General features: G+C 45.3%; 1 protein-coding gene across 2 annotated transcripts in view; it reads left to right on the forward strand.

Moving 5' to 3' along the window:
• LOC141146676 (ATP-dependent 6-phosphofructokinase, liver type) overlaps positions 1–21155 on the forward strand; it is a 199051-nt gene that overhangs the window by 148265 nt on the left and 29631 nt on the right. For both annotated transcript variants that reach the window (XM_073633124.1, XM_073633123.1), the window contains 2 exons: positions 1215–1302; positions 20375–20527. In XM_073633124.1, the coding sequence (XP_073489225.1) occupies positions 1215–1302; positions 20375–20527 (241 nt within the window). The remainder of the gene's footprint in view (positions 1–1214; positions 1303–20374; positions 20528–21155) is intronic.

Here is a 21155-nt window from a genome sequence, read left to right on the forward strand (position 1 = left end):
TCTGCAGAGTTGCATGTTTAAAATTGTCATGAAAGGCAAAACATTTATGTATAGAGATGAAAAAACATTATAAACACCCTTTTTTGTTCCTTTTTATAAGTGATCAGATAATCTCTGTTCTCAGCTTCATAAGGGCTGGGGGAGTAGAAACATCAGTACACTGGTCTTCCCAGTGAATGGTTGTGCAGGAAGATGGGGAGGGGGGGGGGTTGCATGTCAGAAAGTCTGATCGTTGGAGGAGAGAAAGTTCAGTTCCCAACACAGCTAGATAATTGACTACATTTTTCTCCCATGCCTAGTGTTGTCAGTTTTGCCATTTTTGATAAGAAAGCAGAGGGGCTGGCAGGAAAACCAGGGCTTTTTTCACAAAGGAAGCAATACAAAGAGAACAGATTACTTTTTCATACAAGTACATGGTACGGCAGGCAAATACCAGGAAAATGAAATCTTGTGTTTACATATTCTTTCATCCCTTTAGAGCTGAGTTTCGCAACCCTTGCCTAAATCTGTGAAGCAAGTTGAATTCATGAGTAGTGTATGGCAATCCAAAAATGGAAATTAATTGTGGTGTTCGGTGTGTGTCATTATACATGCAAGGGCTCTTGCTCCTGTTGCACACCATTGCCACTGAGCTAAGATGTGCCATGCTTTATTAAATTAAAAAAAAAAAATTGTGAAACCTAAATGCCTTACAGATAAAAAATTACCAGATATCCCTAATTAAAGCTGTAAAGCGTATGAACAAAGAAGTCATGCAAAATGTTTCATCTTAAAATAGACATTGTTTTTATAGTAACAATTCTGTGTAATTCAAATCAGGCTAGGCAGCCTAGACATGTCACCCACATTAGTAGTATGGTATACAGTTACTTTATCTTGAGTAATAGTACACATGATTAAAACCTTTAGTGTCCATTGCTAAACCATAGTCTAGTCCACACTTAATAGTCCTCCATCCTATATGATTGATTATAAGTACACGTGGAAAGATCCACAGACACTAAGTTTATCAAGAAAAATATGGTTTCAGTGTTTATATAAATATGTTTCCACCTAATATAAAAAAGGTAATTGCCCAGGAGTCGAACATTGTTTTTAAAACCTGCATGTGGTTTTCTTCTTGAAAGTATGTTACAATTATTTTGTTGCTCTGTACTGTATATATCATCACTGAAAAAATAATTTAATAAATGGCTCTCTGTTTTACTTTTAAGAACTATTCCAAAGACTTGTCTACCCCAGATTGTAGAAAACATTAGAAAATATAACATCCAGTCTCTTTTGGTTATTGGAGGGTTTGAGGTAAGTGCAGCATTCCAAAATACTTCTGGATAGAAGTGTAATGAAGTCCTGAACTGTAAAAAAATGTTTTGTGTATTTTTTTCTAGTTGAACCACTCTGGAAAGCTAATCTAATATTTAAACATACAGAATGGCAGAAAGAAGTGGATGTTTTGCTGATTATAACCAAATAGAGTGCTTCATTGCAGTAAATTGTTTATTGCATCAAAAGGCAGTGTTTTTTTCCTAACAAGATTGCTGAATTTAAGAATTTCATACAGCACCTGGAAAGTTGACACAAAATGCTCGGGCCTTGTCTTCATCATTTTTGGAGTTTAGGATCAATATTTGTAGCAGACTAGCACAATATTCATAAAATGTGTTCTTTAATTTAGCTCTTTTTAAAAATCCCCTATAAAGTGTCATATCGTCTTTAAAACCAGCTACTTGTTAAGGTTCGTATATTCAAGCCATTTAAGGGCTTTACGCTCTGTTCTTTTTTTTTCAAATATAAAGTTTACGCTCTGTTCTTAATCCAGCCACATCTGAATAGTGCTCACAAAACCTACATTTTACTTCAGCGTAAGTGATCCTTTAAGAACCAAAGAGCAATATTTAACAGCAACCAATAAAGATAGTAAACCCTACATCCTACAGGTGGACTCCAAAGAGAGCTAAAGAAATATCTACAATCACCCAGTGTCTGCCATTCACAGAACTATATTCTTTTTAGCATATTATATTTACATTTCTAAATGCTATACAGTATGAGTATCAGTAAGGAAGGTGGGTAAATCAGTTAATAAAATCACCAGTAAAGTGAAAATATAAAACCATATCCAGTGCCTTTTAAAAAAGTATTCATACCCCTTGAAGTTTTCCACATTTTGTCATGTTACAACCAAAACCTAAATGTATTTTATTGGGATTTTATGTGATAGACCAACACAAAGTGGCACATAGTTGTGAAGTGGAAGAAAAATGATAAATGGTTTTTAAATTTTTTTACAAATAAATATCTGAAAAGTGTGGCGTGCATTTGTATTCAGCCCCTTTTACTCCGCTACCCCAAACTTAAATATAGTGGAACCAACTGCCTTCAGAAGTCACCTAATTCCACCTGTGTGTAATTTAATTTAATCAGTATAAATACAGCTGTTCTGTAAAGCCCTCAGAGGTTTGTTAGAGAACCTTAGTGAACAAATAGCATCATGAAGGTCGAGGAATACACCAGACAGGTCAGGGATAAAGTTGTGGAGAAGTTTAAAGCAAGGTAAGGTTATAAAAAACAATCCCAAGTTTTCTCACGCAGCACTGTTCAATCCATCATCCAAAAATGGAAAGTGTTGGCACAACTGCAAACCTACAAATACATGGCCGTCCACCTAAACTGACAAGCCGGGCAAGGAGAGCATTAATCAGAGAAGCAGCCAAGAGGCCCATGGTAACTCTGGAGGAGCTGCGGAAATCCACAGCTCAGGTGCAAGAATCTGTCCACAGGACAACTATTCATTGTGCACTCCACAAATCTGGCCTTTGTGAAAGAGTGGCAAGAAGACAGCCATTGTTGAAAGAAAGCCATAAGAAGTCCCGTTTGCAAGAAACCATGTGGGGGACACCTCAAAAACAACCCCCTGGACACCCTTACACTGGAGGAGGGAGTTTTATTCCCCCCCACCATCCTTCCTTTAGAGTAAGGGGAGGATGGGGAAGAGCCAAGGGGAACATTCACAATTACGGCGACCAGGAGTTCCTGAAGTCGGGCTGCACTTTCTGCCAGTTTCCCCAGACATTAGGTAGGCTTGCGTGGGGGCGGCAGCAATAAGAGGTTTTGTTTCTTTCCCCCCGCAGCACACCAAACACTCCGCTCCTGGCGTGTATGATCAGAATGCCGGGGCAGAAGTGCCTTTGGCAAGATGGCGCCGCCGCAGATAGTGGAGCAGCGGCCATTTTGGAGAAGGGAGTCATGCCAGTTATGGGCGGAAGTGACAGTGTCAAGTCAAGATGGCGCCGTCGCAGGAAGTAGCGAGGCGACCATCTTGGAAAAGGGCTGCAAGGCCGCAAATTGCGGCGGCCATGCCAGTTATGGGCAGATCGTCAGGGGTGTCCTGGGCCTCTGAGGTCATCTTATATGCGGTGACTGCAACGGGATTACATTGGCATGCTCCTTCCCTTCCAGGTGTTCCACATGGCGGAGGATCAAGGGCCCCTACCAGAGGCTGTGGAGCAAGACCCCATCTCTCAAAATGGTAAGATGGAGGGGAGGACGCAGGGGTATTTCCCAGGGGGTACAAGCACCCCTGAGCAGAGCTCCATGGGGGCAATCTGGTGCACCACCCCGAGGCTTAAGGGGCAGGAGCCGAAAATCCCTGCCCTATCCCCTCTCTCTCTCTCTCTCTCTCTCTCTCTCTCTCTCTCTCTCTCTCTCTCCCCCCTCTCTCTCTCCCCTCTCTCTCTCCGCCCCCTCACTCTCCCCTCTCTCTCTCCGCCCCCTCACTCCCCCCCCCACTCCCTCCCCCCTCTCTCCCCTCCCCATCTCTCTCTCTCCCTCCCTCCCCCTTTCTCTCCCCCCTCTCTCTCTCCTCCCCCTCTCTCTCCTCCCCCTCTCTCTCTCCCCTCCTTCCTCTCTCCCCCCTCCTCCTGCCCCCTCTCCCTCTCTCCCCCCCCTCTCTCTCTCTCTCTCTCTCTCTCTCTCTCTCTCTCTCCCCCTCCCTCTCTCTCTCCCTCCCTCTCTCTCCCCCCTCTCCCTCTCCTCTCTCTCTAGCCCTCCTCCTCCCCCTCTCCCTTCTCTCTCTCCCCTCTCTCTCTCTCCCCTCTCTCTCTCCCTCTCCCTCTCTCCCCCCTGCAGTCCAAAATTCAGGAAGCAGCAGATGGAGCTGATACGACAAGAGAAAACTAGAAAAGCTCTCCCCCAGCCACGGATGAGTTCCTCGGATTCAGATTCGGAGAAAGAAGGGAAACCTCTATATCAGAACAGCTCCGACTCAGAGGACAAAGCAGCCACAATGGAAACTCAGAGAATTTCCAAACATCTGTTTCCGGTGGAGGAGACAGAGGAGCTCTTAAAAGCAATTTACATAATGGAGGAAATTGAGGAAACCCAGCCCACTAGCTCGGTCCGGGACAGGCTGTACAGAGGGCTCAATGAAACAAAAAGAATATCTTTCCGGATCCACCAATCTATTAAAGACATCATAGATAAAGAATGGGAAAACCCAGAAAGCAAGCTGCTTTTCCCAAAAGCCCTGAAGAAAAGATTTCCTTTTGATAAACAGCAAAGCATTCTCAGGAAGTGCCCAAATTTGGACGCAACCTTGGCCAAGGTGTCAAAGAGATCAGACCTTTCATTTGACGACATGGATTAGCTAGAAGACCCGAACTGCGGAGAGCATATGGGGCAGGAGCAGCGGGGCTTCATCCCAGCTTCGCTAACACTTGCATGTCCAGAAATGTGTCTTTTTGGCTGGAACAAATCCGGGGTCACCTGGACAAGGTCCCTGGGGCGGACAAAGTTTTGGATTCCCTTCTACTAATAAAGAAAGGGGTGGCATACATGGCCGATGCTTCAGCGGAAGTGTTTAGAATCTCCGCACTCACCACGGGCTTGGTCAATGCTTGGTCAATGCGACCAGAAGGGCTTTATGGCTAAAGACCTGGGAGGGAGATTGCGCATCCAAAAAAAAATATGCAATATCCCCTTTGGCAATCTACTGTTCAAGCCTGAACTCAAAGTTGTAGAGATGTCAGCAGATAAAACCAAAAGTTTTCCCTTAAAAAAAAAAAATGAAACAAAAGAAGAAAAGGTTTTTGCATCGTCACAGGCGAGAAACACAAACAAAAAATGAGAAACCACAGACCCAACAAAGATGGGTCTTCAACAAAAACAAAGGGAAATCCTAACGCTTTGTTCCCTAGCTCTGCGTCTACCAACAAAACCCAGTGACGCTAGCAGCGTGGTGGGGGTGAAACTATTACACTTCCTACCTCAATGGCGGGCGTTCTGCTCAAACCATTTTATCCTACAGATAATCGCGTAGGAATACAAAATAGAATTTACAGTGAGACCCCCGACTAAGCCCCGAGCCACGACTGTTCTAGCTTCCTCACAGCAAAGCATACCTATGAAGGAAGCGTTCATGGAATTACTGAAGGAAAAGGTGATAACGGAGATATATCCCTTCCATCACACATCGGGTTTCTACTCCCGGGTCTTCCTAAGGGCAAAACCCTTGGGCAGACACCGCTTAATCCTGAATCTAAAATACCTGAACAAGTTGATTCTCTACAGGCAGTTTAAGATGGAAACAATCTTCTCGGTGAGGTCTCTACTCCCAGAGTCAGCCTACCTAGTAACCCTCGACCTAAAGGACACTTATCTCCATGTCCCTATCCATCCCAGTCACCAGAAGTATTTGAGATTCGCAATCCAGGACGGTGGGAAAACTCGACATTTTCAGTATCAACCCCTACCGTTCGGCATTTCGTCAGCTTTGCGAATATTCACCAAATGTCAGAAGTCCATGCAAGAGCTCAGACTAAGGGGGGTCCAGATAGTGCTGTATCTGGATGACTTCCTGATCTACGGTCAGACACAAGAGGAAGTTCTCACAAGCCTACAAACGACCGAACACTTCCTAACCCATCTGGGATGGAAAATCAATTTAGAAAAGTTGAACAGAACACCCCCTCAGAAAGCTACGTTCCTGGGCTACATAATTGACATGACTATGCAGAAGATTATCCTTCAAGGAAACAAATGGCAAAGATAATCACCGCGGCAGAACAAATAAAAACCTCAATGCAAGGAACAAGAAGGGGTATAATGTCCCTTTTGGGGCTTATGTCTGCCTCAATCCTGGCAATACAATGGGTTCAGTTACACATGAGATCCCTACAGTGCCACCTCTTAAGCAATTGGGATGGAAAAGTAGAGTCACTGGAAGAAGTGATCCCCATTGCCAAAGCCATAGTGAGGTCATTGGCTTGGTGGGTAGAGAAGGACACCCTGGCGAACGGCAGGCTATGGCTTCCGCTGGTTCAATTCCATGTTACTACAGACGCAAGTGCGTCTGGATGGGGGGGCTCATATAAGGCAACAGGATAGACAAGGGACCTGGGAACCAGTAATGACAGAAGCCTCCTCCAATTTAAAAGAACTGATGGCAGTACTAAAAGCACTACTTGCCTTCCTGGAGTTAGTAGAGGGGGAGCATGTCCAGATATTATCGGACATCACCACGGTGGCATATATCAACCGCCAAGGGGGCACCAGTTCGAGACCCCCTCATGAGGACGGTGCACGACCTTTTCTCAGAAGTTCACTTGTTATCCCTGACAGCAGTACACATCAAAGGGACAAACAACACTAGCGGATCTTCTGAGCCGAAGACAGCTGGACCCAGCAGAATGGGAATTGAATCTCCAAAATTTTTTCAACACTTACCTCGAAGTGGGGTCTTCTGGAGGTCAACCTTTTTGCCACGGAAAATACAAGAAGCTGCCATGTTTTTTTTCCCTAAAAAGAGAGCAAGACTTACTAGAGGTGGACTCCTTAGGTTTCCCATTGGAGGTTCAACCTACGCTACGCCTTTCCCCGGTACAACTTCTTTCCAGAACGATAAGAAAGATCCGAATGGGTGAAACACATTACAGCGAGTGGTCCCTAGGCGGGGACTCGTTGCTGCTGTTTTGTACAATAAACTAAGCAATTGGTGATATCATTGGTGTGCAGCTGTTTGTCTCTCCATTGTTGAAGAGAATTCCACATCATTGCCGCTCTTACAGTAAAGAACCCTCTACGCAGTTTAAGGTTAAGCCCTTTTTCTGGGGAGTGGCCACGTGTCTTATTAAACTCCCTTTCGCGGAAACGTTTTATCCCTACTGTGGGGTCACCAGTAGGGGTGCTGAAATTAATCGTTGCATCGATGCATCGCGATTCGGGTGTCCCCGATGCGGCATCGATGCATAAAACCCCGAAAATCGATGTTTGGTGACGTCATTAGTAGCCCCGCCCCTCCCGGGAAAGCGCTCGAGAAAATTTGAAAAACCGTCTTTATTTTAATAATTATATTACAAAGGATGGTGTGCACTGTGCCCCCGCTGTATGTGCTTTTTTAAAAAACAATTTAACTTCATACCGAACTTCGCCGGTATACGATCATGTGACTCCCGCCCCGCCCCTCTCCGCTCTTTTCTTCGCTCTCCGCTTCCGTCTCCTGAGTCCTGACGTCAGCGGGGATTTCTCAGTCCCGCCCGCCTCTCTTCTGATACGATAACTATAGTCAGCGGGCGGGACTGAGAATTCCCCGCTGACGTCAGGACTCAGGAGACACGTGAGCGGAGAGCGGAGAGGGAAGAGGAGAGCGGAGAGGGGCGGGACGGCCGGGAGTCACATGATCGTATACCGGCGAAATTTGGTATGATGTGACAACGTTTTTTAAAAGCACATACAGCGGGGGCACACCATCCTTTGTAATATAATTATTAAAAGAAAGTAATTGGGGGGGGGGGTCAGTGATGGCTGCGTTTGGCGGGCACAGGTGGCTGCATTTGGGCACAGGTGGCTGCATTTGGGCATAGGTGGCTGCGTTTGGTGGGCACAGGTGGCTGCGTTTTGGCACAGGTGGCTGAGTTTGGCGGGTACAAGTGGCTGCGTTTTGGCACAGGTGGCTGAGTTTGGCGGGCACAAGTGGCTGAGTTTGGGCACAGGTGGCTGCTTTTTGGCACAGGTGGCTGCTTTTTGGCACAGGTGGCTGCGTTTTGGCACAGGTGGCTGCGTTTTGGCACAGGTGGCTGAGTTTGGCGGGTACAAGTGGCTGCGTTTTGGCACAGGTGGCTGAGTTTGGCGGGCACAAGTGGCTGCGTTTGGGCACAGTGGCTGCGTTTGGGCACAGGTGGCTGCATTTGATGGGCACAGGTGGCTGCGTTTGACGGGCACAAGTGGCTGTGTTTGACGGGCACAAGTGGCTGCGTTTGACGGGCACAGATGGCTGCGTTTGACGGGGGAGGTTCAGTATTTTTCAGTTTGTTTGCACCCCCCAAAAAAATTTTGAGCACCAGCCGCCACTGGTCAGCACAGAGACAGTACAGGGAACTTCACAGGGCTGTTTGTCATCTGTGGATTCTTTCCCTTTTGACCTCCCAGCAGCCGTGTGTGTGAATCTCTGTACCCTGTAGTGCACCGGATTACTGCACTTTTTAGGGAGTGAGGTTATTTTTAATTCAAAGCGGAGTTCCAGTCAATTTTTTGTTTATTAGAAGTCAGCAGCTACAAAAAAAGTGCATGTTCTGACTTTTAATAAAAAGACACTCACCTGTCCCACAATCCAGCGACGTGGCCACCCAAACCCTCCCTTCTCTCCCCCGCCTGTCCACAGCGCTGGCAATACTACTGTGGGCATCCGGCTGTGACAGCTTGCAGCTTCACAGCCGGGTGCGCATGTCTCACTGTGCTGTCCTGCATAGCCGGGCAATCTTTTGGGAACTGTGATGTGTCCCAGAAGATTGCAGGGTGGAAGGGCCACCTAGGCGGCCCAAGCGGAAGTGGGAGCTCGTCGGTAATCGTGATGCATCGTGATGCATCGCGGAATCGAATCGAATCGAATCGTTGACCAGATAATCGTAATCGAATCGAATCGTGAGACCAGTGAAGATGCGCAGCCCTAGTCACCAGTATGGTATTTGTAAATTGAAATCATATCCCCTCTCCAGAGAGAATATGTTCAGTGCTCGTAACCTTTCTTTATAACGAATATCCTTCAGTCCCTTTCTTAGCTTTGTGATACTATATAAAAAGGATTGCGCTACTTATAAAAAAGAAAAAAAGTGAGCTGCCAGCACTAGCAATAAGACTAATTGCGTGTTTGGATATAAGAGAAAAGAGTGTGGCGCTAAAATCATATAGTGTGCCCCCAGTACACACCTTAGGTAAGAAGGTGAACACAATTTAACTATTGTGCCAAAAAGTGCAAAACAAACTCCTCAAAAGGATAGTGCTCAAGGCCAGCTGCATTTCTACTCCTAATTGAAGGAAAGCGAGAATTCTGTCAATGGCATACCTCCTAGGATGCCATCTCTTGGACTCACACCAGGAGACATATGCCTTCCAGATTCTATAACAGATGAGCTTGGAGGCCGGCTTCCTGGCATTAACCAGAGTGGGCAGGACTGGACCTGAGATCCCACGCTTTTTTTAGGACGTGGGTCTCAATAGCCAAACCGTCAAATTCAGATTTTGTAAGGAAGAAAGGAATATTGGCCCCTATGAAAGCAGATCTGGCCATAGCGGAAGAACCCATGGCCTTCCAACTGCCATTCACACGATCTCTGCATACCAGGATCTTCTGGGCCAAGCCGGGACTACTAGAATTACCAGCTTCCTTTCCCGCTTGATCCTATGAAGGAACCGCGCAAGAAGCGGAACTGGAGGGAACACATAGATCAGAGAAAACTGATCCCAAGGATTTATCAAGGCATCTGAGCCTAGTGCTAGCAGATCACTTGTTCTTGACACAAAGTTGTCTAGCTTCTTGTTGAACCTGGAAGCTAGCAGATCTATATCCGGGGTACCCCATCTCTGGCATATGGCCTGAAATATGGTGGGGTGTAGAGACCATTCTCCTAGGTACAGCTGCTGACGGCTTAGAAAATCCACCTGCCAATTTTTCCACCCCTGGAATAAGACTGCAGATAGGCAAGGAAATATGCCTCTCTGTCTAACAAACAAATGGTTCACCTCCCTCTGGGCATCCAGACTCCTGGCGCCCCCTTGGTGACTGATATAGGTCACTGCTGTAGCATTGTCGGATTGTATCTGGACAGGACCACCTTGACATGTATGTCCAGGGCCTGAGGGCCAAACGTACTGCCGGAACCTCCAGAATATTGACGGACAGGAACCTTTTGGTTTGGACCACCTCCCTTGGACCGGAAGCTCTTCTAGGACTGTACCCCAGCCTATGATACTGGTATCCGTAGTTACCACTTTCCTGGTGACTGGAATAAAGGATTTTCCTGTAGACTTTTGGCTAGTAATCACCAACTGAGGCTTACGTACTTCTAACATCAGGCGCATCAAAAAATCCAAGGCTTAGATTTTCTTGATCCAAGCAGACAGCATTCTGTTCTTTAATGGCGTTGAGTGAAACTAGGCGAAAGGAACAGCCTTGAATGAGGCTACCATCTTCCCCAACAACCTCATACAAAGGCAAATGGAAGGTCTTTCCCCTACTTGCCTACTTAAGCCAAAAACTGTTATTTATTTTATGGTCTTGGCCTTTGATCCGGGTAAAGACACCCTGCTTTGGGTTGTGCCTATAACTATACCCAAAAAACTCCAGCCTCCAAAGGGGCTGCAAGACGATTTCTCTAAGTTGCGGACCCAGCTTAGGTGCTCTTAAGCTCTTAAGTCTTTACTGTATTGAGCACATTGAGTCTCCTAGGGCTGAGAATGTACCTTAGACTGGGATCCTAACCCAGGAGTTCCAGATACTTGACCATGCTGGATGCACCTAGGTCCAGCCATGCAACAGACTGATACCTCGGCAGCAGACTGCCTTGGCATGCCATTACTGCTATACCCTGGCCTCTTAGACCTGCTAGAGGCGGGCGCTAGCATTCTTTAAAACTCGAGCATGGTGGCTAACCCAAGGGCAAGCCTACTAACTGGAGGAGGTGCTGTGAAACGCAGACTTCCTCTGTAGTGTCATGCAAATAAACACATATGCAAATGGCTCTTCATATGTGTATGTGGCAAGAGTAAACGCCCTATGCCTCAATAGCAGAGTGCGTTCTCGGAGCATGAATTTCTTACAATATGTTTAAGGCAAAAACATAAAAAGGTGTGCGCTGTGTACACGCATACCTATATCATGTGCTGTGGAACGAGCATCTCGCAAGCAAGCATGCGTCTCTGAATGTGTAATTTACACATCATGTATCCAGACACACGTATAAATGAACATGCCTCGTTATGCAACCATGCAAATCTAGGTGATCATGCAACTTAGGTGATCATGCGTTTTTATGCGATTCAGCATTTTTTTTATGCGATCAAATATTTTGTAAAAAGCAAGCTTCACCGTGTTACCAAGTACCCTTAGGTAATCAAGGACTCTTGTGAGATCAAACATTCTTGTGCGATCCCACATTTTTATGCAACCAAGCATTTTATGCAATTTAGGCCTTTCTTGTGAAAACAAGACTTTCTGCGTGACCAAGCATCCTTGAGTAAACAAGGACTCTTGTGAGATCAAGCACTCTTGTGTGTTTATGAAAACAGGCATTTATGCGATTTTAGGCATTTATGCGCAAACAGGCACCTAAATAATCAAACTATGCAAGTCCACTACAAACAGAAAACACATATCTCTATATGAATAACATGTTCTGCCACATGCATCCTGTACAATCCAACTCATGTATTTATGCAAACATGTGGACTGATAATCAAAAAAGGACGTTATCCTCCGCTGACGTGCATTCCCACAGTTGCTTGTGTGTTAGCAACAATGTGCACAGAACTGTGCATCTCAGTAGTTGTATGGTGATCTTCCATCATGAGACTGTTGATCCTTTTGAATGAGGATTTAGAGCAGGGGAAGGGAAACTACCCCAATTTCTGCTCTCTTGTGAAGATACTGCGATTAAAGCAGCTAACTTCTTCTGTAAACCACACACTGCAACACAAACAAATTTCCTCAAAAGACCTATTCAGGGCTGCAATGTAGGAAGAGGCTGTAAGCTTGACAGGGGCAATGGCTCATCCTGTGCGGCTGCCTCCAGTCTCTCAGGGGGGAATGTTATACTACAGGCATGTCTAGAGCCCCCAGACCCAGACGGTGACTTCTTGGTACTCTTTTTACCTGCCCCTGAAACCCTTTTATGGGGAGACATAGTCCTAAGCTGACAAAAAGCAGAGGTACTATACAATTGCATACACTGTTGTGCCTAGTCTTACAATAATAATAATGTTTGCTAGCCTGCACAACCTGATGCTGAGTAGCTGTCTAGGAATACCTGTATCCGATCCACATGAGATGCTTACGTGCCCACAGCTCTGTATCCTGCTGCTTACAGACCCCTGGCGACCTGAGTTTTTTTTTTTTTTTTTTTTAAAAACCTCTTCATGCCTGCGCATTTATTTGCCATGCACGGCGCTGGCAACCACGCCCCCCCTCCTTCCCCGCCATTTCTGCCGTAAAAACACACCCCCTTAGGACCAACATGTCGGTGGAGGGGGAGAAGGAGATGACCGTGGGACCCCAAGACTTCGTGGGATCCCCCTTTTTATTTATATGGCAGAGCCTGCAGCGGAGGAGGTGAGTGGCTGACAGAGCGGCTCCACTGAGCTTGTATTTCCTGGAGAGCATGCAAGTAACACCAGGTATGCCTCTTACTCCCTCTAGTGGTGTAAAACAGGTAAGACATGCAAACTACTCAAAGAAGAAAATCCTTATGGTATTCACCTAAGATTGTCTTCACTTACCTTATCCCCGCTGCAGGATACTTCTGAGAACAGCCAGACCCAACCTTCACCCATCACGGCGGGTAGTGTTGTGCCAACCTTCAGGATTCTGGGTTCCTACTTACAGGAGCCTCTTCCCTGGACCCGTAGAAGATTCTGCCAGGAAAAACTTTGCGCATATTTAAATACGTGCCCAAAGTGCTGGATCCCAGAGCCCAGTCTTCAAAGAGAGACATTACAGGCAAAACCTCATTTCTTCTCCCACGAGGCCCGGGTACCATCCATCTTAGGCGTTTTTTATTGGCCCAAGATTTTTATTGGCTCCTAATCCCCCGCAGGGACCATCAGACAGAGCTTTCTTCTTGGCACATCTTGCATCATGACCAAACACCTTAGACACTGGCGAAAAAACTGAGGTGCTCTCCATATGGGAGGGGTTATATAGGGGAGGAACTCTCCTTACAATTAGGGTTGCCAGTGTCCAACACCTGAAGGTGGCTATCTAACCCATGATGTAATGAATAGAGCTCTGTGTCCCGTGATGTATGAACAAGAAAACTACACAGTCTATAAATACTTTGGTATGGCAACCATGTATAGCAACCAATTATAGATTGTAGTAACTGAAACAGCATGTAGTATTTAATGCTAAAAAATTGGTACATACATCACTCAAGATGCTTGTATAAAATGTGATCACAAAAACGAATAAAACAGGCGCAGTGTATGATGCCTAGCAAGCTATATACCCGAAGTGTTTCGTCCAATAGGACTTAAACTGGGGTAAGACATTTAGGAACTGGCAAGCCTTAGATGAATGCGCGATTCCTTCCGCCCAGTCTCTCTGGATAATTAAAATCCCCGATTATGATGAAATGTGATTGAAGGTCGGTCCCCCCCCCTCCTCCCTCAGGTTAGGGGGCCTATAGCATACCCCAGTTGAAGTCCTATATGTACCAATTTTTTAGCATTAAATACTACATGCTGTTTTGATCTTGGGGAAGCCTTCCTTTTTTTTCTTTTATGGTCCTTATTTTTTCCTGACGGGAGGAGAACTATATATACCAGGAATATCGTGATTCAGTTCCTGCTTCCTGGATCGTCACCCGGTCCGATCGCTGCAGGTGTATGACCACAGCATTCCAACCATAGGAGTTGGTGGTTTGGGATCCTGACCTCTGTCTATGCCTGTTTGACCCACCGCCGCTAGCGTGTGTCCACATCTTAGGTAAGAGTACCCACCCCTCCCCTGAGTGTTGGAAGCACAACCCCGGGTGCTGTGTGTGAATATCATCTTGCATGTTATAGAGACTTCTCTACATCCGGGATTCATGCCTTCGTTGGGTCGTGTTTGATTCACCATGCTGTTTGCCTTGTGATGGACTTCAGCACTGTTTTATCGAATTTAAAGTCCATATACCTGTTTCTGATATAATATTACATCTATAATTGGTTGCTATACATGGTTGCCATATGAAAGTATTTATACACTGTGTAGTTATATCAAACATTAATAGATTATATGGTGTCATCTGACCTATTTGACATCTGTGATCCCATTGGGTTGATTTTTGGTGAACACCCATTCTTAAGAATTACTTGTAAACCTTTTGAGGAGTTTGTTTTGCACGTTTTAGCACAATCATTAATTGTGTTCACCTTCTTACCTTAGGTGCGTACCGGGGGCACATTACATGATTTTAGCGCTACACTTTTTTCTCTTATACCTTTATTAGCTTTGTTGTCCTTCTCTGTACTCCAGTACATCCTTCCTGAGGACTGGTTCCCAGAACTGGACAGCATACTCCAGGTGAGGCCGGACCAGAGTCTTGTAGAGTGGAAGAATTATCGCTTTATCTCTTGCGTCAATCCCCTTTTTAATGCTTGCCAATATTCTGTTTGATTTGTTAGCAGCAGCTTGGCATTGCATGCCATTGCTGAGCTCATCATCTACTAGGACCCCCAGGTCCTTTTCCTTCCTTGATTCCCCCAGAAGTTCTGCCCCCAGTGAGTAGATTGCATTCATATTTTTGCCACCCAAATACATTATTTTACATTTTTCCACATTAAACCTCATTTGCCATGTAGGTGCCCACCTCGTTAATTTGTTCAGATCTTCTTGCAAGGTTTTCCCATCCAAGTTATTGCCCTGCTTAGCTTAGTATCGTCCGCAAATACAGAGATTGAACTGTTTTACCCCATCCTCCAGGTCGTTTATGAACAAATTAAATAGGATAGGTCTCAGCACAGAACCCTGGGGGACCCCACTTTCCACCCCTGACCATTCCAAGTATTCCCCATTTATCACCACCCTCTGAACTCACCTTTGTAGCCAGTTTTCAATCCATGTACTCATCCTATGGTCCATGCCAACGTACCTTACTTTGTACAGTAAACGTTTATGCGGAACTGTGTCAAATGCTTTTGCAAAATCCAGATACAACATGTCTACGGGCCTTCCTTTATCTAGATGGCAGCTCAACTCCTCATAGAAGGTTAATAGATTGATTTGGCATGAATCCATGCTGATTACTGCTAATGATACCGTTTTCATTACTAAAATCTTGTATATAGTCCATTATCATCCCCTCCCAAGAGCTTGCATACTAATGATGTTAGGCTGTAATTCCCAGTAATGTATTTTGGCCCTTTTTTAAATATTGGTGCTACACTGGCTTTTCTCCAATCAGCTGGTACCATTCCAGTCAGTAGACTGTCAGTAAAATTTAGGAACAATGGTCTGGCAATTACTTGACTGAGTTCCCCAAGGACCCTCAGGTGCAAGCCATCTGGTCCCAGTGACTTATTAATGTTACGTTTTTCAAGTCTTTTTTTAATTCTGTCCTCTGTTAGCCATGAGGGTGCTCCCTGAGATGTGTCATGAGGATAAACATTGCAGTTTTGGTTACTGAAGCCCCCCCCCCGATTCCCTTCGTGAAGACTGAGGAGAAGAATAAAATCAATACCTTCGCCATCTCCCCATCCTTTGTAACCAGATTTCCCTCCTCATTCTTTAGGGGGGCAATGTGGTCAGTCCTCCCCTTTTTACTTTTTATATACTTAAAGAATGTCTTGGGATTTGTTTTGCTCTCCTTCGCTATGTGTCTTTCGTGTTCTATTTTAGCCGCCCTAATTGCATACATCTCTTGTTGCATTCTTTGTAAAGTGTGAATGCTGACGATGATCCGTCAGCCTTGTATTTTTTTGAAGGCCTTCTCCTTTGTTTTTTTATGCATTTTTACATTGGAGTATAGCCATCTAGGACTTTTGTTCGCTCTTTTAAATATATTTCCCAATGGGATGCACTGGCTAATGCCCTTATTTAATATGCTCTTAAAGCAAACCCATCTCTCCTCCGTGTACTTTGTTCCTACGATTTTATCCCAATTTATATCTTCTAGCAAGGTTTGTAGTTTAGGGAAGTTGGCTCTTTTGAAATTCAGTGTCTTTGTATTCCCCTTTGTTTCCTATTTGTGTGATTTATACTGAAGCTAATTGACCTGTGATCGCTGTTTCCTAAATTGCCCCTTATTTCCACACCCGTGATTAGGTCTGTATTGTTGATAATCAGTAGATCTAGTGACGCTTTGGTTCTAGTTGGTGCGTCTATCATTTGACCCATGAAATTGTCCTGCAAGACATTTAGGAACTGGCGAGCCTTAGACGAATGCGCGGTTCCTTCTGCCCAGTCTATGTCTGGATAATTAAAATCCCCCATTATGATGACACTTCCCATCCTTGCTGCTAATCCAAATTGTGATAGAAGGTCTGTCTCCCCCTCCTCCTTCAGGTTAGGGGGCCTATAGCATACTCCCAGTATTATTTTCCCCTTAGTTTCATCCCTTTGGAGCTCTACTCATAAGGATTCCACCTCCTCCCTAGCTCCCTTAGTGATGTCATGTCTCACATTAATTTGTACATTATTCTTGATATACAGGTATACCCCTCCCCCTTTTTTACCCTCTATCCCTGCGATTAAAGTCAACCTACCACTGATGTCCCCAATACTACCCTCTGGAATATGTTCCACGCTGACTATCTCTACCTCTGGACACCCCCGCCCTCTCTGTCTTTCTGAGAATTGAGTCCGCTACCACCAGAATCTGTCTTTCCTTTCCCTTCCCTTCTTCCTCCCCCCTACTCTCACTGGAGGAGTTCTTCCCCTGGCAGCTAGTTTCACCAATGCCACTCAGTGGAGCGTACTTATTGGGATGTTTCGGCCCAGGATCGGCCTTCCTAACTGTGCCTGCACCTCTTTGTCTGCACCCGGCCCTGCTGGCCCCTACCCGCACCTGCCGGGTACGTTCTCGGCTCTCCTTTTAGTATGGAGGGTCTTCTCGGTGCTGACAGTTGCTTCCCTAGATTCAAAACCTGGGCTTCCAGGCAAACAATGTGCTTACATTTTGCACAACAGTATTCGCCCTCGATCAGATGGTCAAGGAACGCATACATGCCTCAAGATGTACACCGAGTTGCATCCCCACATCTGCCAGGCATCGTACCCACTAACTTAATGGGGATTGGGGATTATACCCTGTCCAAATTAACTAACAACTAGCTTCCTGACACCAATACTCAACAATACACAGGCACTCGCAACCCACGTGCACTCAAAATACTCAGGTACTAATGATCCACACACACTACTCAGATAAACACAATACACAGGTACTCCCACAACACAGGTACTCACATACACTGTCAGTCAGGTTTTGTGGTTTGTGTGTCTGTCACTCTGCATAACCTCCCCTTGTAATCTGACACTAGCATTCAGTCACCTTCCGTGCAGCTGCTTCACTGATCAGCCTCACACTCTCCCCTAAGTCTGCACTTCACTTACCTGCTGCCTCTCCCTATCAGCCTTCCACCTCCCGGTCCCACTGGATGTCCTCTCGCCTTCTCTGTCCGCATCTGTGGGGTGATTGCTGTCCTCAGTACACCCGCTTCGGCACCACAATGTCCCTCTCTGCCACCGCTGTAGGTCCCCGGGTCATCCGCTGCCGCTCTCGGTCGTAGGGGGGTCCGGTCGTGGGAGGTCCGTCTGCCACTCTGCCGCTTTCGGGGGTGGGGGGTCCGGTCCTCTGCTCGCTGCTCACACACTACTTCTCACTCCATGCTGTCCCAGCACTGACTTCCACGCCAAAAAACTCTGCAACAGCACCACCGTCTTAATGATTGCTAAAAGTTGGAGTTTCACAGAGTGAATGTGGATATATTAACGTGCGCTAGGGGCAGCCCCAGCACAGTTCTTTGTCAGTGTCCAGTCACCTGAAGGTAGCTTGCATGTATCCCATGGTCTGTGACTACAAGCCTTGCGTCTTGTACTCCAAGTTATTAGATTTTACAGGCAAGTCAAAATCCCCTCCTTTTTTTTTTCTCCTCCGCTTTGGTGACGTTACTTACCTATAATGAAGTATGTCCCACATCAGGTAGGCAGCTGAATATGTAGAATTTTTTCCTGCAAGGTGCTCAGTCTACTTCCTATCATTGAACTTCTCTCATTGGAAGAGGAGGAAGTGGATCCACATCAGGTCATCTTCACAGCAGGCATGCCTGAAGTCCTCAAGCTTTTAATCCTTGCAGCGCCAGACATTTAGCACCAGAAAATGGACCAGACACCCTGCACAGAAGATTTTTACAGGATTCAGCTGCCTGCATGACATAGAACCTACTTCATTACAGGAATGTGATGTCACTACAGCTGTAGATCATAATCCAAAATGTCACTAATAGCGCTTAGAGGACCACTGGTAATATGGGGAGGTAACACATATACATAAGTAAAGGTCAGGTGACACCAAATGGATAGTTAATGAAAACAGCAATAAGTTTATTAAATGCAACAGTTCATTAAAACCAAGGTGAGGGTGAACTCAGAAGCCACAGTACAAGAAAATGCACAACTCGCTGGATGTCTCTATTCTATGTGCTGCTGGCTCAGCCTCGAGGGCTCGGCTGTGTTCCAGAAGTGTGGACAGCTAGGCTCACACTGAGTAGTTGTGTCCCAGTGGAGGGGAGACAGGACCTCGCTGATGGATGACTGGTGGTGTAGAAAGCGAACGATCCAATGGATCCGGGGCAGCCGTACAGCCATGCTGCCAGTGTCCTGAGGCCCGGGTGTGACGTCACTCGGAGACATGTTGGCCAGAGCGAGGCTTGGGCAGAGGATGGAACACAAGCGTGACCTAGAGTGGAGATGGGAGCTGTCGTCATGACATGTTTTTGGCGTGGCCCTTTGTCAAGTCACGTCTTAACATTAGCATTTTTTGTGTTATTCTACTATAGCTGTAGAGAGCATTTTTTTCTTTAAAGCTAAACCTTAGCTTTAAAGTAGAATTTCTGCCTTTACATTAACTATGTTTAAAAATGCCCCTCCCCCTTCTTACTACCTGTGCTTTCTAACCTGTGTAAAAGGTTGCTTGCTCTCTGGTCCGGTCATGCATTCCCATAGCTCAGTCTCCTCTGTGTCAGCAGCTGCTGCAGGGGAAAGGAAGGAGCACCGACAACGGCTGGGACATTGGGACCTGTAGGTGACATCACTGCTGTTAAAATTTCCAGCTGTTGTCGAGTGCTCAACTCTCCCCTCTAGACGCTCACTGACACAGGGGCTCACGTGACCAGACCATAGCAGGCTGAAAATAGGTAAGTATGTATTTTTTTAACACAGGTTCGACCACATAGGTAGCAGGAGTTAGGATGGGATGTTTTTAATCATAGTGTTATGCAGGAATTCTACTTTATTTTACAGAATTGATTTAAAAATGCCAAAATTAATAAAACATCACTAATTAGTATTTTTTTTAGGTAAACAACACTTTGACATGTCAATGAGCTACAGTAAAGATCGCATTGAAAGGATGATGCCCAAGTCAAGAAGCTGATGTTAATAATTTCTTCTGTCAGGAAGACTATATGGATTGTGAATGTATATTAAATCTTGTATACAATAATAAAATAGAGCAAAAAGTCGGGAAGTATTCTTCTCATTTACCGATGTGAAAAATTATAACCTTATAATGACCTTTACTTTAAATTTTTGACCTTTTTACTTGTTTTTCAGTCGCTTTAAAGCGGAGATTCACACAAAAATTGAACCTCCACTTTTCGGACCCTCCCCCCCTCTGGTGTCACATTTGGCACCTTTCAGGGGGGAGGGGGGTGCAGATACCTGTCTAAGACAGGTATTTGCACCCACTTCTGGCATAGACTCCCACGGGAGTCTATGCCTCTTTTTGTCCCCCCACGCTGTCTGCTGGGACACACACGGGTCCCAGGAGATAGCGGGGACCAGTTAGGACGCGCAGCGCGACTCGCGTATGCACAGTAGGGAATCGGGAAGTGAAGCCGCAATGCTTCACTTCCTGATTCCCTCACAGAGAATGACAGCTGCCGAGGGACGGTTCGGCCTCGGGTGCCAACACCGCTGGATTCGGGGACAGGTGAGTGTCCTGATCTTAAAAGTCAGCAGCTGCAGTATTTGTAGCTGCTGACTTTAAAAAAAAAAAAAAAATTACGGGACTCCCTCTTTAAATACAGATTTACAATTTTTTTTTATCAACTAGAAAAAGTAAAAATCTAAAAATTCAATTTCAGTGATCCTATTTGTGTCTTTTTTTTTTCTATTTGGCAGGCTTATGAAGGAGTGTTGCAGCTTGTTGAGGCTCGGGAACAATATGAGGAACTTTGTATAATTATGTGCGTCATTCCTGCAACTATCAGCAACAATGTTCCTGGCACTGACTTTAGTATTGGCTCGGATACAGCTGTCAATGCTGCCATGGAGGTGATATATTTTGATGTATTTCTTTAGGGATTTTTATTAAACATTATAAAAAGCTAAAAGTCCAGAGGTTCTGCCTTTATTAATAGTGAAATCTAAGTTAGATGTGTGCACACTAGGGTTTTTGTGGTGCAAGCTTTCTTGTTGAGGCTATGTTGTTTTTCATACCATAAACATTGTAAATGCTGTACGTTTTTATCTTAGGCTGGCTTATTTAACTGCTTGAGTCTTAAAATGGTGCTGGAATAGTGGTCATTTATTTCAACCTCATTTTGTAATGGTAACTGGTCCGGGCCTGAAGCAGTAGATCACTGCTGTAATTGATTATTACAGCCTTGAGCATTTTGATGTTTGCGCAATGAATGCAAATGCCATCGGATGATCTGGATGACACCTTAATTCGTTTTACAGGCATCAAATGCTCACATAAAGGAAACACAATGTCATTCGAATTTCTAGCAATCGCAAGACTGTAAATAGGTCTCCATTGTGCTAATTTATACCCTCATCAACCCGGCTTTAATCTTATCTTAGGGGGAATAAAAGGTTTACATCCATTTTTAACAATGTGTTTAGTGCAGTGTAGAGTTAAAAGAGGAATGAAGCTCTCCTATAGTAAAATGGAACTAAT

Source organism: Aquarana catesbeiana, linkage group LG06 (genome assembly GCF_042186555.1).
Source record: "Aquarana catesbeiana isolate 2022-GZ linkage group LG06, ASM4218655v1, whole genome shotgun sequence".
Classification (NCBI taxonomy): domain Eukaryota; kingdom Metazoa; phylum Chordata; class Amphibia; order Anura; family Ranidae; genus Aquarana; species Aquarana catesbeiana.